Source organism: Mya arenaria, chromosome 11, assembly GCF_026914265.1.
Source record: "Mya arenaria isolate MELC-2E11 chromosome 11, ASM2691426v1".
Lineage (NCBI taxonomy): Eukaryota > Metazoa > Mollusca > Bivalvia > Myida > Myidae > Mya > Mya arenaria.
In genome coordinates this window covers 14,138,136-14,155,792 of record NC_069132.1, presented here as the reverse complement: position 1 = coordinate 14,155,792, position 17,657 = coordinate 14,138,136, and the positions used below count along the sequence as shown (strand labels likewise).

The 17,657-nt window shown below is 35.7% G+C and overlaps 2 protein-coding genes across 2 annotated transcripts; both read right to left on the bottom strand.

The window, feature by feature from the left end:
- Nucleotides 1-78: 78 nt before the first annotated feature.
- Nucleotides 79-2,803, bottom strand: LOC128207172 (speedy protein 1-B-like). Its single transcript, XM_052909954.1, has 6 exons — nucleotides 2,458-2,803; nucleotides 2,124-2,182; nucleotides 1,227-1,312; nucleotides 841-1,012; nucleotides 424-703; nucleotides 79-201 (listed from the first exon to the last, which is right to left on the bottom strand). Exons 1-6 carry the CDS (start codon nucleotides 2,801-2,803, stop codon nucleotides 152-154), a joined length of 993 nt encoding a protein of 330 aa, XP_052765914.1. The 3' UTR covers nucleotides 79-151.
- A 1,976-nt stretch (nucleotides 2,804-4,779) lies between these two features.
- Nucleotides 4,780-17,399, bottom strand: LOC128209719 (E3 ubiquitin-protein ligase synoviolin A-like). The gene is made up of 14 exons (XM_052913887.1): nucleotides 17,220-17,399; nucleotides 15,229-15,321; nucleotides 14,452-14,604; nucleotides 13,625-13,673; nucleotides 13,192-13,295; nucleotides 12,560-12,686; nucleotides 12,150-12,249; nucleotides 10,149-10,214; nucleotides 9,151-9,401; nucleotides 8,616-8,759; nucleotides 8,243-8,383; nucleotides 7,524-7,701; nucleotides 7,121-7,326; nucleotides 4,780-5,597 (listed from the first exon to the last, which is right to left on the bottom strand). The coding sequence occupies exons 1-14, from the start codon at nucleotides 17,361-17,363 to the stop codon at nucleotides 5,401-5,403; spliced, it is 1,953 nt and encodes a 650-aa protein (XP_052769847.1). The 5' UTR covers nucleotides 17,364-17,399; the 3' UTR covers nucleotides 4,780-5,400.
- Nucleotides 17,400-17,657: the final 258 nt, after the last annotated feature.

The following is a 17,657-nucleotide window of genomic DNA, read 5'->3' as shown; positions in this document are numbered from 1 at the left end:
ATAAGTTTATATTTACATTCATCTACACATATACTCAGATTGGAAATATAATCTAAATACAAGTACCCAATACTAAATAGGATGTTACACTATGACATGTCAGCCATTGTATACTTGTCCATATGCCCTTCAGTCTGCTAGCCGGTAACACTTACTCCTCAGGTGCCGGCCATTCATTATCTGTCAGGGTCTTCTTCAAACCTGCAAGTAAATATATTCATCCAGATACAAAACCAGGTTCACAGAGCCTCCAATAAATTTAAGCGTATGATTATTCATTCGCACAAACGTTTCACAAAAATGTATGAAAATATTTTGTTGATAGCCCAAAACATGCTGCCGAATGATCTTTTTTTATTGAAATATTATCATTTATATGTTTTTTATTCATATAAATCGTTATAAAATAGGAGTACTAGTGACCTATCATATCAAATGTTGAGCTGGGTAGCTTTTCAAAGAATTCCAAGTCTTCATTGTTTGGACTTGTCTGGCCAGAAGAGATGTACCAGGATACACTAAGAGGACTGGCTGAGTCATACACACTGTCCGTGTCACAGTCTTGGCACGCCCTTGGGGATGCTCCTGGGCCCCGGGGATAACCATCATCGTCGTCACCCTTCAGGTATCCTCGCTGGGCCCCAGCATGGTGGTCTGGTCGCAGCCTGGTCCATACAGGATGCTCCGGCTCTATAGCCATTATCTTGAACAAAAAAATTATGAGAGAAACAATACGCATACCATTGACCCCTTATATCAGTGTATAAGACATGTAGGTCATATATAACACAATCATTTTACTATAGCACTTGCTACTTTGGTGATTTATAAAATCAGTACCTGGTCACAGCAGCACCGGCTGACAACTGCCCTGTGGTCAATCCTTGCCCAGAGATTGTCTCTTTTGAGAAGGAACCTGGAGAACTTGTCCCGCCAGCGGTCACCAAGTGCCCACGGGAAAATCTCATACTTTAACTCTTCCTCATCCTCCTCCATGTCGTTGGCAAGGTACCTGTAGCATTATATAAAGAATAGTAGTATGTTAACTATATTTACAAAATATGAAATTTAACATATATGTGTCTAACAAGTTCCTACTTTTATTCTATTATTTGTGCTTGTTAATTTAGACAGATAATATTAAGCCTTACCAAACTTTTTTTTACGTCTCTTAGCATTTATTAAGCATCATTATTAACAATTAACTTATGGACAGTAACACTTACAATGCTACAAAGAAGTTCATTCGTGTGTATTCTCTTATTTTGTATCCTGCTCTTTTGAAGTAGGCAAACACCATGGCAATGAGATACTAAAATTACAAAACCAATGTCAATTATAACATACAAGCAATTTCCAATTACATTTCAAACAATTTTAATCAATACAAAAAGGCATAACATTGTTCCAATGCAATTGCAAGAAAATGTCATGAAAAGGCTCAATAAATATGAATGAAAACATTTGGCACAGGAAATTGACAAAATTTACAAAAAAAGTTACATTTCTTTAGTGTGTTTTTTCATAAATTATATCTATACTAGGAATAAAATGAAAGCGTTGATAGTATATAGGCGCGACAAGATTGATATTGTTTTGTTAACAATTCTGTTCACAGGCAATAACTTGGCAATCAAACCCAAAATATATTTTGAGAGGCCCCAAACTGTAACTGATAAATAAGTGCCTGTCAAAATTGGTATATTTTTTTATTATTTAATTTGCTTGTTTCAAAACAGTAACTGATAAACCCATATATATTTGGATAAATAAACATTGTTGCATTTCACAAATTTATTGCTAGTGTAAAGTTGCTGGTAATTAAATAAAACTCAATATATGCTGAGGACGTTTTGTCTATTTGTAGACTAGTAGGTAAAATATGGTACCTGGTAGAGATATTTAAATAAGTCGCACTATTTAAACCCCAAAACACCATATGTCCAATTTTGTAACCCCAGCACGTTAATCCTCTTCACATGTCATGTCAAAAAGTACCCAATTTCGATCTGTGGCACTAAAGTCTAAAACCCATGTCAAGTTACTGTGACTCAATGAAATGCCACAGGCTTTTGAGTTTTCTGATAGATATTATAATAAATCAATACTGATGGAGACAGTACCTTATCTGTTATCCTCATGCATTTGTCTCTGTGCATGAAGTCTTGGATGATATCATCATCTTGAATGAAAACGGAATGGAATTGAATCCGATGCAATGAATAGTAGATGAATACATGTACAGTCAATGCAAAAAGAAAGGCAAAAGAAATGTTTAAATACCTATGAATTAATGGTTAAAAAGAGCATTATCATTGAATAAACAAAGGCTATTTCTTGAAACTGAGAGGCTCGACAGAAGGCATCTCAACTCAAGTAGACAAAAACAAAAACAAACTAACAATAAAGAATTTCTATAGGTGAGATTACGATACTGTACATAAAAATAATAATTACCAAGCAAGTGAAAAAAGCTTTTCATTTCTTTTCCTTTCACTAAAAAACTCTGTCTCTTTTTGCTCTTGATGGAATTAGCAGCAAACAACGGGTCAATGCTTCCATTTGAAGAACTCTGCCCAGTAGCATTGTTTCTACTTTCATATGTCTGGCTCTCATGATTGTAGAAAAGAAGATCCCAGTCACTTTTCAGTTTTTTCGTGTTTGGTTGTGTCGGCTTAACTACCACCTTTTCTTGTTCCAAGTGTCTCTTTAGTGCGTTTTTCTTCGGATGTCGTTTAAGAATTGGCTTAAAGTTTGCATTTTTACACAAAGAATAGTCATTCTCATCAAATGCGGTTGACATTGAACCGATATGCCTACCAAATGCTTCAGCAAAACTTGGAAGTGAAGAAGTGTTCTGTCTAAGTCCAGCTAACATCTGAAACAGCTGATCTTTGACAACTTCCCGTCGTCTGCAAGCACGAAATGACTGGGTTGAACAAGATTTACCAAAAAATCAATATTAATGAACCAGTCAAGCAAAATAGGTTGTACACGCAATCTGTACTTTTAACGTTTTTAGTGTGTACTCGTGATCGCGTCGATTCAAAAATGCACAGGCGATTAGAACAACTATTATGTCGATGATTGAAATTAAGAGTAACTCTACCATAAATCGACAGTAAAAATAACGAAGATATATAACATAAATCGACCTGGAAAATAATTTCAGGAACTCGTTCATGTTTAACAGGAACTAATCATTTCGAACCCTAGTTATTTTGACACCCTCCTTTTTTTGGTCATTTCGTAACCTTTAGATAGTAATTTCGTACCCGACCTAAAGAAGAAAAGTGAAACAACACAGCCCGAACATGTTGTGGTGTAGGCGTCACTTTTATAACAGTGCTAAAATTGCACTTCTGCTAAGAGTATACAGTACGGTCTTTTAAATTGCAAATTAAGTTTCGTTGTGAAACAATTAAACTGACCGTTCTATATAAATACTAATGTAAACCGAACGAATGATTCACAAAAACACACAAGAACTTTACTTGCAGTTGACAACGCTCATTCGTTTTTTAAAGGAGCTCATGTCAACATCTTTTTTGGCCTGATAACGTTATATTTAACCATTATGATTTTATGATGGTATTATTTATCTTACTGAGGACAGTACAAAATTATTTCTTATTTTTTGTTAGATGGATAATTATTTATTTCCTCCTTTGAAGAAGAGTAAGAACATGACATTACAGACATATACGTCAACATAATTATAAGTGAGATCAAATATGTACATATATACATTGCACATAGTTGTATGACTTAATTACTTGTGATAAGACAATCGAAATGGAACTTCAATGTCTATAAAATGATTAGACATGGATATGGAAATCATAATATGATCTGTGATAAATTATTAAGTCATCTTTATCTAAATTCCTTGGCATAAAATGTTTAGTGCCAATTTTCTTAAACGATGCGTGCCTTTTAAAAATGAGCTTTCGTTATGACCTCATATATGTGACGTCAAATTTAGTAAGCAAAATGCATTGTTTGACTTGCACAATTTTGGAGATATATGTCATTAAATGTCATTAAGTTGAAGCACTCAATAAAACAATAAAAGTAACTTATTGCCCAAAGGAACCAAACGCTCAATGTGGCTCAAAAGTTATTTTTATGATATCATTATATTCCTTATGGTACACCAATGAAACCCCAGTCTCCCCTCTGACTGACGGGGATACTTAAATTACTTCTATAGAATTTGTGCTGATTGCTTAGTCAATACAATTGGCTCCGACTGTTAAATGATTACTGCTATGATAAGCGCACTATGAGCTTTGTGTCTTGTGTAACAGCAAAGTCTCCATCTCAAATGTACGTAATTAAGAAATCTGACCATGATTAATACTCAAAATGATCATAAATTTTAATTTTTAAAGTTGCAAAATATTAAGTTTGAATGTCTCGACAATTATATCTAAAATGCACTAACACATCTTTGTATAATAATGATGGATGGCTTACCTTAAAGATGAAACCCCAATCTTGCATATATGCACAGGTATGTTTTTCATATACTGACTTGTGTTCAAGGGCAGGATCACATCCACTGTCCATTATTAACCGACATTAATCCATTAGCAGTGCCTGTTACATGCATAATGTGCCCTGGCCAACACCGTTCTACTTTGTGTTATAATTTCCTTTATGAAGGGATATATCCATTACATGCAGGACTTACGACCAGAACAGAAGTGTACACCTGCATGCAAGAATGCTTCATAGTCTTCCAGATTGATATATGGCAATAATAAAACTAAAAATTTGTATCTTTTTTCAGTATTTAATTTCAGATAAAATTATATATAACAAAATAATAACAAAACAAAAGATTCGATTAAATTGTTTATGGCAATCCAGCCACAATTGATATTATTGCTTGGGCTTTTTATCATTACAGTATCTTTATTTTTTTAAAAGAACTTAAAAATACAAATATAAATAATTTTTATAAGTTTTGCTGAAACACAATACTATCAATAAATGTTTTAGATACATTTTTGTTGGAAAATGAATGAAAGATCTAATTAAAAACATAAAAAAAAACAGAATGTGATGCCTGATACCTTAAATTTATAACAAAACATACCCAGTACCATTGTTTTGTTTTTGTTCCTTTAATAAAACCTCTAAACAGCAATATCATACAAAATCAGAACTGTTTCAAAAGGTTTCAACATTATGCATCAATCACATACACACATGTAGTTTCACCAAAATCCTGAACATTTAAAAACATTGATCACGGTAAGATGAATGGATTACACACACGGTATGCATGCTCTGCTATGAAACAGTGACTTGTAAGTTGTCAATAAGGCAACATATCACACAAATCCTAGATCTATGAGTTTCTGAGAGTTCACAACAAGGGTAGCACCATGATTAGCTGCCTGTGTCGGACTGATTGTCTTGTGAACACTTGTCTTTTGAGGACGAGTCACTAAGGAATTTCTCCAGCCGGCGTCTCCGTACCTCGTCCATGCCATCAACGTGTTCCTCTGTTCGAGGATCCTCCCACTCTGGAATATACTCATCCGTTGTTGGTGTAAAACCCGACGCCCCTTCTGATGGTGGATTTCCTGTACCAGAACAATAAGTTAGCTTATTTAGAATGTGCCCATTTTTGTATTAAGTATCCAATATAAAATTATGTATTCCGTATTCAATAGTAACTTATATATTTTTATTACAATCTAATGTCTACACCAAGACTTTAACTTAGGAATCACATATAGCTGAAATTAAACAAAAAAAATATTGGTGGCAGTATCAGTCAGATTGAGTGAGTGGAAGACTGTTTTCAACCCATGGAAATGAAAATGTCAACTAATAAAAGAAAATTAATGGGCAAAGACCTGCATTTGCCTTGAAATAAAAGAAATTTCCGGAAATCCAGCCTTTTATTCCGTTTTTATTGTAAACATTTTTAACAAGTACTTCATCGAATCCAATGATTGTTATATTTTAATAATAAAATACCTAATTATTCACCGTTGACATTTACAAGTTAACACTTTATAACTTCTGGTTGAAATTAATATATTCTTATTTCTGATTGGTCGAGTTATCTGGGGACACAATTATAGAAAAAAATTCTGCGCTTACTTTTGTTTGATCTTTGTTTGCTGTGCCTGACAGCAGTCTGTTGATTAACAAAACACTACCTTCCCAACAGTATTTTTGTTTTATGCATAATCTATTAAGCTTGCATTTAGTTGCTACAGCCTTTATAACTGCTGCTAGACTAAATGTGTATGTTGTGCGTTGTTTTCAGTTAATTTTAGGTCTAAGGTTTAGTTAATATGTATCATTGTTTTTACATCAATATTCAACTCAGATGGACATGGATGTTATGTGTAATCAAATGTAAACATTTTACATTGATGTTTATTCAAGTGGACATTGATGTTATGTGTAATCAAATGTAAACATTTTACATTGATGTTTAATCAAGTGGACATTGATGTTATGTGTAATCAAATATAAACATTTTACATTGATGTTTAATCAAGTGGACATTGATGTTATGTGTAATCAAATATAAACATTTTACATTGATGTTTATTCAAGTGGACATTGATGTTATGTGTAATCAAATGTAAACATTTTACATTTCATATCAATTATCAATCATATCAAGCAATTCATATGTCTATCAGTGGTTGTTGTTTATTTTGTGTTCTTCAATTTGATCAAGTGGTTTTGTTCATGTCACACAGGAGAGCTTGGGCCAATTATGATAAAAAACATAGTGCAATTTCAAGCCTAATACTTCCAAAATTCATAAGATGTACCTATAAAGACACTTACACAAAATAAGACTACTACTTATTTGTATTACAAATATGCCTTAGTGAAGGAGAAATCATATCTTGGTAACTTTATTATCAAAATTCGTTGTAGACATATAGAGTTCAAAAACTTTGGCAGATGTGTGCCTTCCAAGTGTCTTTTCAAAATAATTTTTCAAGTTAAACTGCCACATATATCAAAACTATTTATAATAGTAACACATTTAAAATTACATTCAATGCTCTTTCGCCAATTTACAGAAAAAGTTTGAAATTCTCAAATAAAAACTAAAAGAATTCCACTGACTTACCTGTATTTTGTGTTAAATTACTGCTACTAGGTGGGCTATTTAAAGTGTTTTTAGTGGGACTGCTATATTTCGGCCGTGCGCCTGTTTCTGCTGTTGGTGTCGGGATTGGACTGTAAGTGCTTGGGCTCGGGGCAGTCCCACGGCTTCTCACATCTGGGCCCAGTGTTGTTGGCTCTGGCCGTGCTGTCACATTTATACCAGGGATGCTGTTGAAAAGTAAATAGTACAATATAAAAAATCTTGAACATACAATACATACTAATATTTTCAAACACAAAATAACACTGGAACTGATAAAAGGCTAAACAAAAATAAGAAAAAGTTTTCATACATTAAATATATTTAACAATAATTTGTTTTTTAGTAAGTCAATGAAATCTTTATTATTTTATTGGTAACATACCTTGAACTTGCAGCAACAGTGTTATACTGCTGCATAAGGACCATCGCCCCATCGAGGAGGGCCTGTATATCTCGTAACCACTGGACACGTGCCTCCACATTCTCTCTCTCTGTCCCCTCCATAACCAGCAACTCCTCCGCAGTCAGGCCAGACATACTCGTAGGGGGACGAGGAAAACCTAAAGGAGAAGGACATCGGTCACTCTAGAACAGAACATTGACATCTCATGTGTTGTCCACTCCTGTTGTTCTTCATATCAATTCATTTTGATTATATCAAAACTTGGTTACACATCTATAGTTACAGTATTTAAATTCTGTCTGTATTTCGTGCCATATGTGTATTGGTTTACTCAATATATCATGTTCAACATGAGCACCACACACTCTGTTGCTGTTTTTCAATAGAAAAGGGGCATTGCTCTATAAATAATTGCTTGCTACACACACCTTTTGTCTTTGCTAACATAAAAACTTAGGTTCATTTGAAAAGATTTTTCAGCTATGTTCATGGTTACAGTTTTTGCATACTGACAGTGGCGACACAAAGGCCATTATACTTAAAACAAACAAACTACAAAATAATAGATGTGTTACCTTTCATTTTGTCTGATGAAACAATATTTGTTGTAACTATGTCTGAAATAAACCCATTGAGGCAAAGGTTGAAACTATCAAATTTTATCTTATCTGACTATAGAGCAAAGTTCTGATACTTACTGTAAGGCATAAACATAGGTGGAAACATGCCAGGCATAAAGGGAGGCATAGTGGGTGAAGTTTGCCCTGGTAATGGTGTTGGGGGTGGGGCGGTGGTGCCTGGCGGCATCATAGGGGTTGACGGTTGGCTGGGATACATGCCTGTAATGTAGATGTATAATCATTAGTACAACATCTACATTTCTCTACAACAAAAATTAATTGTGTTAGTTTCTAAATCTTTACTTCTTAAACATTTCCACATTTTCCAATTTATTTATTTGTCATTGAATTAAAGCTGACAAAAAAGGTCAAACTGCTTCTATCATAACAAAATACACGAATAAGTCAAGGAAATAAAATGTGCAAAAGAATCTGAAGAAAGCGTTACTACCTGGTGCAGGCTGGGATGCCTGCGTTGTTGTGGGTGTGGCCTGGGTGGGTGGGGCCTGCATGGGAGGGGCCTGCTGGGGAGGCCACATTGGGGGCATTCCCGGGAATCCTCCCCCACCTGCAGGGGGCATACCCGCTCCAAACACTGGTAACATAGAGGAAGGTAAATTGGCATTTCATCTCAAAGATCACAATGGCATCAGTTTTTTTATTTGTTACCAGTTCACAGCATTACAGAAATAACACTAGTTCTAAATTATCTAAATCATTTCATGACAAAAGGATGAATCCTATTGAGCCTTCACCTATGGGTTCATCTTATCAACAAGCATACAACAAATATCCTAAGATCACTTGCAAAAAAAGAAATCTTTGCCTTACTCATAAAGATATTAGTTTCCAAAAAGAGAGCATACATGTAAGTACTCGGAAATATGAATTCTAAAAATCGATCGTGTGATACATTTTATTGATAATATGACCCATTATTTCTAAAAATATGGTGGTTTGTATTGTTTTTACAGCACTATACTCACTATTTTGGAAGGGGTTTTGTGGCTGCGGTTGTTGTGGGGGAGGTGGGGCCTGGGGGCGGGGCTGGGCCATCCGGAGCACCTCCATTCGACACGTGGGACAGGTCTGCTGGCGCTGGAACCAGGAGCGCAGACATGATGTGTGGAAGATGTGGCCACATGGCAGCTTCTTGCAGGTGGTGACCATGTCCTCTCGACATATGATGCACACGTTGTCTCCCTGGGCTAGCTCCTCCTCTGTAACATTTGGGTACCTGCACAAGGAAATAAGAGACTAAAGGTTATACTTGTAGAGAAGACAGAAACACAGTGTTCTCAAGGCTTTAATTAGAAAAACAAACAAGGTAGTTATTCTGCGATATAAGATATTATTATACCACATGTGACTTTGATTTTGTTAAATTACACAATCATCAAAATATTAAGACATTTTCAAAAAACAAAATTCTAATTTTCCAATTAAAATCTAAAAGACGCATGACCTTATTGAATGATACGATCTTAATGTTTGTGCCGTCTACAAACAGATTCCTGGGAATGTACATTATTTAGTTAATTATTAAGAATGAATTTTTGCTTTCTTGATATTTGACAAGATGAATATTCTTCATACTTTAGGTTCAATGAAATTAAAACTGCATCTGAATCTCGGGTGATAACGTAAAATCGCAACCATCTAAAAGGAATGTCAGCCTCAGGTTTGGTTTTGAGTTTATGCTATTTCCCTCAAAGAGCTGCAGTAGTTATAAAATAAGATATATCACCATTAGCCACTTAACCTTAAAGCACAAAGCACAAATAAACCAACAACACGAATATCAATGTAAAAGTTGTAAAAATAAAGATGATCTTCTAGACTATGGTAAATTTCTAACAATGCAACATTTTTTGCAAAGAACAAACTTCAAGCCTTTTTACACTCTCTCTCTTTCTTACAACTCTTTTTCAGGGGACATACATAAGATTTTCTTTCAAATTTACTACTTTCCAGTTTCACTTACAGTGTGTTCATCTGACTGATGGCACGCCTGGACATTATCACATCATGTAAGGATTTCTTGAAGTTCCTACAATGACACAATAAAGCTTACAAAGGCATATAAGATAAACTTTACCAAAATTGTATTAATTTGAAACCCATATATATCCTATTACAGATTATATATATTCTTTCCAATAATTGAAATTACATAAACTTCTATGCAATATGTATAACTACCCCACTTATATACATTTGCTAATTTTGACAAATCACTAACATAGATTCTATATATTTAACCGCTTACGCTGCTTTGAAATTTTTAATTACTTGTTGAATTGTTATGCTGTACTTGTTCATGTACTGGTTAATGTAACAAATGCCTTGTTTGGTATACTGGCTAATGTGACAAATGCCTTGTTTGGTGTACTGGATAATGTGGCAAATGCCTTGCTTGATGTACTGGCTAATGTGACAAATGCCTTGCTTGGTGTACTGGCTAATGTGTCAAATGCTCTGGTTGGTGCACTGGCTAATGTGTCAAATGCCCTGGTTGGTGTACTGTCTAATATGACATGTGTCCTGGTTGGTGTACTGGCTAATGTGACAACTGCCTAGCTTGGTGAACTGGCTAATGTGACAAATGCCTTGGTTGGTGCACTGGCTAATGTGACAATGCCTTGGTTGGTGCACAAGCTAATGTGACAACTGCCTTGCTTGGTGAACTGGCTAATGTGACAACTGCCTTGCTTGGTGAACTGGTTAATGTGACAAATGCCTTGGTTGGTGCACTGGCTAATGTGACAATGCCTTGGTTGGTGTACGTGCTAATGTGACAAATGCCTTGGTTGGTGTACTGGCTAATGTGACAACTGCATTGCTTGGTGAACTGGCTAATGTGACAATGCCTTGGTTGGTGTACTGGCTAATGTGACAATGCCTTGGTTGGGGTACTGACTAATGTGACAATGCCTTGGTTTGTGTACTGGCTAATGTGACAATGCCTTGGTAGGTGTACTGGCTTATGTGACAAGTACCCTGGTTGGTGTACTGGCTAATGTAACAAATGCCTTGGTTGGAGAACTGCCTAATGTGACAAGTGCCCTGGTTGTAGTACTGCGTGAGTATTGTGACAAGTGCCCTGGTTGTAGTACTGAGTATTGTGACATGTGCCCTGGTTGGTGTACTGAGTATTGTGACATGTGCCCTGGTTGGTGTACTGGGTAATGTGAGATGTGCCCTGGTTGGTGTACTGGGTAATGTGAGATGTGCCCTGGTTTGTGTACTCAACTGGCTCATGTCAAATGTCCCCTGGTTGGTGTACTAGCTAATGTTACTAGTGCCCCTGGTTGGTGTACTGGCTAACGTGACACATGCCCTGGTTGGTGTACTGGCTAATGTGACATGTCCCCTGGTTGGTGTACTGGCTAATGTTACTAGTGCCCCTGGTTGGTGTACTGGCTAATGTGACTTGTGCCCTGGTTGGTATAAAGGCTAATGTGACATGTTCCCCTGGTTGGTGTACTGGATTATGTGATATGTGCCTTGGTTGGTATACAGGCTAATATGACGTGTGCCCTGGTTGGTGTACTGGCTAATGTGACATGTGCCCTGGTTGGTATATGGGCTAATGTGACCTGGTTGGTGTACTGGCTAATGTGAACTGATATGTGCCTTGGTTGGTATAAGGGCTAATGTGACATGTGCCCTGGTTGGTCTACGGGCTAATGTGACAAATGCCTTGCTTGGTGTACTGGCTAATGTGACAAATGCCTTGGTTAGTGTATGGCTTATGTGACAAATGCCTTGGTTGGTGTACTGGCTAATTTGACAAGAGCCCTGGTTGATATACTGGCTAATATGATATGTGCCCTGGTTGATATACTGGCAAATGTGACATGTGACTTGGTTGGTGTACTGGCTAATGTGACAAGTGCCCTGGTTGATATACCGGCTAATATATGATATGTGCCCTAGTTGATATACTGGCTAATGTGACATGTGACCTGGTTGGTGTACATACCTGACAGAGAGGTACATGGGTCTAATGGCAAACAGTGGAAATGTGTGGATCTTGATCATGATCACCATAAACATCATGTACAGGATCACCTTCACAAAACCTGCAAACAAACACCAGAACCTTATTGGAACATATTTTGCTTAATGTGTAGCTTACATCACATGAGAAATGGTAAATCTAATTTATTCCCTTTCATATATATATATATATAACTTGTACTGTCTGATGATCGCATTCATTCAAAATGTTTAACACACACAGGTCAGGAACTAGCAACACCATAGTATGAAATATTGAAGTGCTGACCACAATACTAATAGAACAAACATTTTTTTAACTTTTCATAAGTTTACTATAAACAATCTTAAACCCATATGTCAGATTACTGCAGTATGTGTATAGTTGTATACCTAGAATGAGTTCCGAGTACAGTAGATAGACAGCCTTATTTTCCCAGGGGTTCTCGCTCTGAAGGTCGACGGAATGAAGGAAGTACTTCATTACTGCCATCATCACGATCGTTAACAATATTGCATACTGGAACAACACATTTTCAAAATGAAAGCAGGAAATAACTGCGAACTGGTTTAATTTGGCAAGGTCCACATTTCATTTATTTTGGTAAAGGCCAAGTTTGTCAGGTCAAATCAAATTTGCATTGCCAATATCTAACATCAACTCTCAAAGGTTAAAATAATATTTCACAACCTATTTAAACTCATGACCTGAATAATTTGCAAAAATCAAATGCTTGCAAAATACAAAGCAATGTACAGTATATATCATAATGACATTGATGTATGTAGTTTTGAAGTTAAAATAAAATTCCCATAATCTGTATTGTATTTCACTCCTTGTATAACATTATTTCTTCTAATACATACTCATACTACCCCAAAATGTGCATATTCATGACATGCAATGTGAGATAGTTCAGACCATATAAACTTGATTGATTTTCTTACTATTATTAATTTCAGGTGTGCACAAACATAGTTTTAAACTTGAATCAGATTTATTAAATCTTAAAGAATGACCATACCTCAAAGCCAAAAACCAGCTGTACAGAGGCTCCTTTCGAGAGGGTACTGTAATAGGCATAGTTTATGGAGTAGGCGTCAACCACGGACAGGAATGTCAGCAAACCTGAAGGAAAACCATAAGGCTTATGATCTTAGGTCACATATTTGTAAAATAGGGATTAAAATAAGAGGACAAATACATTTTATGTGCGCAAAATGTAAAAAAATAAAATCCCAGAACATAATCCAACTAAATAGAGGTAGCAAGCAAACCATTTTCATAAAGGTCATTAAATATTCGATTTTCCATCCACAAGCACACACACATGGATCTCTTCATTGTTTGCACATTGAAATACATTTAGTTTTGTTATAGTCATTGGCTTACAGTAATTTACTGAATGAAAATATATACATGTTGTTGCCTTAAAAAAGGATTTACAACCAACTTACTGACAACTCTGATATGGAAGAGGTAGGATATGACAGGACTTCTCTCCATCTAAAATGAAACATAAAACAATGTTGGTTGCACCCTCAGGACATACAGTTATTATTAGCAAACGAATATTCGAAATATTTGATCAAACATTTGGTGTTGGAAATGTCAAAATCGGTATTCGAATATTTGATTTTTTTTGGTGAATAAATAGAAAATTAATAATTTTGCCCACAGCTCATTAGTAGAGGTCAATCCCAGAACAAGGCTGCTCGTCCTACGGAAAGACCTTCCCATATGCGCAGAACGCCATTTGACCAGCAATCCATCTATTTTCACATTGTTAACAAATATGAAGGCAGTGAAATTAAAATAATTCCTTTTGTTTTGTTTGTTCATAATATTTTGCTTTTTTCTTTTAAAAATTTGGGATTTTAAGAAGGTCATTACTGGAAAATCAGGGTCCGCCGCAGTGCGTAATAGCGACGACGAAGTATGGTTAAATGCTCTCGTTATTACTTTAGCAAATGATAATAATAGTTTACTATAACTTCTAAAATATGTAATATTCGATTAATCGATCGAAAGAATTACTGAATATTCGAGTATCAGTTTTGCCATTCGTTTGCATCCCTAGTTATTATACAAACATGCAATTAACCTTAAAGGCTATATGATCAACACAAGTATGTAATGTACCCATGGCCATGTTGTAGTGTTTAGTTTTTACATATGAAAAGCATCAAAGCAAGCAGATGTCAAAGCAATCTCCTACAATCAATTTTGTTTACCAGTACTCCATCAAGCATACGCTTAAGTGAGATTTCATGTGAGTACATACATAGTCGACCCTGTCCTCCGCCAGCCAGTGAAAGCACTTCAGAAAGAGCAGCAGAGTGAAAGCCGCCACAAACTTTGGGCTGAAATCATCCCGGAACACCGTGAACGCCAGGCACGTCTCTGTCACAGCGTACCAGGACCGTTCTATCAGATGCTGTTCAAAATGATTATTCAAATTGTATTCGTTCTTCAAGTGCAACAAAATTTATTACATGTTATTCATAGCTGATATGTAAACTTTGAACAAATTGCATACAAACAGTATAGGATTTTAGCCAGGCTTTTAAAAGATTGTGTAGAGCTGAAATATATTGAATTTGACAAAAATGTTGGTGATTATGTTGAATTTAAAAAAAGGAGACGTGTTATTAGACTTCAAATGCCAAATATGTAACGTTTTTGTGTATAAATAATCACATTTTGAATTTTAATGAAAACAAGTAAAATATTTTACAGTCTTAAGCATTTCATTCTATTAAGGCAGGAGGGGTGCTGGTCTCCTCCATAAGGCAAAAGGGTGCTACAAAAAAGGAGAGGGTGCAGCACCCTAGGCTAAAACCCTAACCATTTATTTACAATTTATAAATAAAGTAGTTTTAGTTGTTGTAAACCTAGGGCAAGCGTGTTACCGGGAATGCATTTAGATATATATATATTTACAAAAATTGCTTTTCACTAAATCCTCACAAATAAATTAAGAAATAACAATGATTTAATTGTATCATCACTTATTTGTCACAAGTTAACTACGAACCACTTCCTGGGTTTTGAAACTCACCTCCATTTCAGCAGCCCTTAGCTGACCAAAAAAGATCTTCCTGAACAGCTTGCCCATCAGAACAATAAACACAAAAGCTTGAAGATACAGGATCTGTAGAAGGAACAAACACAAGCAATATGAATGCTATACCACTATATTTGTAATGTTTCTAGATGAGGTCAAAACCATGTTGCTTCAAAAATGTGTGGGTGTACATCAGAAAATAAATGTGCTAAACCATATTTGTTAGTCCTGGAGCAAGTCTCAGAAGATGTCTAACATACTGCTATAATCAGTACATGTAGTATCAATATTCTAGGTTGTATTGCTTTGAATGTTGTTTCATCATGAAGACATGCAGGAACCAAGCTGACAAATGGTGTTTATATTTAGTAAAAACAAGTTAAATCATTATTCTTTAATTTGGTGAGTATATTTGTCTATATTTACAAATAAAGAAATAACTGGTTGGTTAAGGTCTCATGAATGTTTCTGTTTACCCTGCTACTAGATTTATAAAATGATAACTTTGTTCTGAAGCTGCAATGTACAACAACTTTCTTAAACCATCTTGCATATTTAGACAAGAAATGGTCTGCCTAACAGGTACGCAGGATCTGGTTGAACAAAAGTAGAACTGTGCATATCAAAATGTCACCAGTGGTGAGTGCCCATTTTCAATAAGTAATAATTTAAGGCAGATGTTGTATGTTGTGACTTCATGACTATGAGTATTGTCGATTGTCAAGGCCAACAGACAAGTAGTACCACCTCAACTTCAAGAGTAACAAGCAGCTTTTAAACAGATGATTTGAAGGCAGCGCAGGGTGGAGATCCTGTCTTTGCATTTGTTTTTCAGTTGTTCACTGACACTGCCTTGAGAGGCTGGAGAAGCTAGATGCTAGAGCAACGGAAACGCTGGCCCTAGCACCTGTCTATTCCGACACACTTCCCCCAGTCCGAATAATTGTACGTTGATGATTTTTTTTTTTCGATTTTTGATATGGCAAATCCTTCACATACAAATTGTTACGTTCCAAAAGTGGGTAGTTATTCTGATCGGGATTCCGGGTTAAAGCATATTGCATCAATAAAATATTGTAAAAACAAGAAATATTACCAGAAAATGTTATTTTGTATTAGTTCCGTACACATTAAATAAATATCCAACGAATAATTATGAGTTTGATGGGGTTTTCTTCATTTCATTCTGTCAAAACATAACGCAAGGCTGCAGTTCACAATTTTACAACAATCGGAGCACATTGGTCATGGCCGAGTTGTTCCGATTGTATTTACGAGGTCTATCACGCAGCTTGTTGGAGGTGGCAGAGTAATTACAATTGGGTCGAGTTGTTCCGCCTGGCATAATTGTTGTCTGTGTCAGTCAAGTTTTGTTTTAATGGAAAGGTAGATCATGTGTTTTACTGCATTTTATGCTTGTTTTGTGCAAAATAGCTATGTACTTACATGGTAAAATATGAACATAAACCTTTACTATCTATTTCAAACATATAATACTTCACAAAATACAATTTCAATATTTTTCAAACCCACCCAGTTTTTGCACAAACCGGTTTAGATGTTAGGGATTGGAAGAATCCCGTATAACATGTCTATTATTTTAGACAAACTTCGCCCATGGTCTGGCTTTTCAAAAGTTGGCCGGGAAAATTATGGTGATCCTTCTTGCTAAATGCTTGGATTGTTACGGCACCTTTAGAATTCTGGGTAACCTGTCATTGGATGTAGGAGTCAAGCTGAGACTCTACTCATGAATATCTACCCCCTCCTTCATTTTTGACCCCCACCCAATATAAATGCAATGCATGTCTAAATATCATAGTGGTTATTCTACGAACCCCTACATGTATATTTCCTCATAAGCTGACAATAGCTAATACACTGAAAATGGATATGAGTTAATAATATAGCCCGTATATAGAAGGGTTCTAGCAATCTGACAACCGGAAGTCGTTGTCAAAAATATAAATAAATAACAAACTTACAGCCATGCTGGGATTTGACTTGGTGATATAAACAACAGACGGGTAAAACTGCTTCTTCTGATAAAATGCATTGCCAACAACGGCAGCTGAGAGTGCGAAACTCCCACATGTTAGCAAAATCGCCTTCATTTCGTGAATGCTCATATCTTGTTTTGATACAAGCTAAAGCTACTTCCGGTCCCGTTCGGGTACAGGATGATACAGGAGATTTACTGGACTTACCGAAATACGTTTTATTACCGAACGGCGGATAAACATAACCGAAATGCGCAAGAAAGTTACCGAAAGCCGCCTTCTAATGTATTTAATTTTTAATAATCCTATATATATACTGTATATATAATGATTATACGCATTGTAGCCAAAAATGATAAAAAAAATATTTAGAAATATTGAGTTTATTAACAAAAGAATTTCCTTTTTTAGCCGTTATCAACC

Excerpts from the sequence above, each read along its gene's own strand:
- LOC128209719 (XM_052913887.1), bottom strand. The coding sequence starts at position 17,363 with ATGAGCATTCACGAAATGAAGGCGATTTTGCTAACATGTGGGAGTTTC. Across the intron at positions 13,674-14,451 it reads CGGAGGACAGGGTCGACTAT|ATGGAGAGAAGTCCTGTCAT; the intron begins GTATGTACTCAC and ends GTTTCATTTTAG. Across the intron at positions 10,215-12,149 it reads CCCATGTACCTCTCTGTCAG|GAACTTCAAGAAATCCTTAC; the intron begins GTATGTACACCA and ends GTGTCATTGTAG.
- LOC128207172 (XM_052909954.1), bottom strand. The coding sequence starts at position 2,803 with ATGTCAACCGCATTTGATGAGAATGACTATTCTTTGTGTAAAAATGCA. Across the intron at positions 1,313-2,123 it reads GCATGAGGATAACAGATAAG|TATCTCATTGCCATGGTGTT; the intron begins GTACTGTCTCCA and ends TTGTAATTTTAG. Across the intron at positions 1,013-1,226 it reads ATGAACTTCTTTGTAGCATT|GTACCTTGCCAACGACATGG; the intron begins GTAAGTGTTACT and ends ATAATGCTACAG.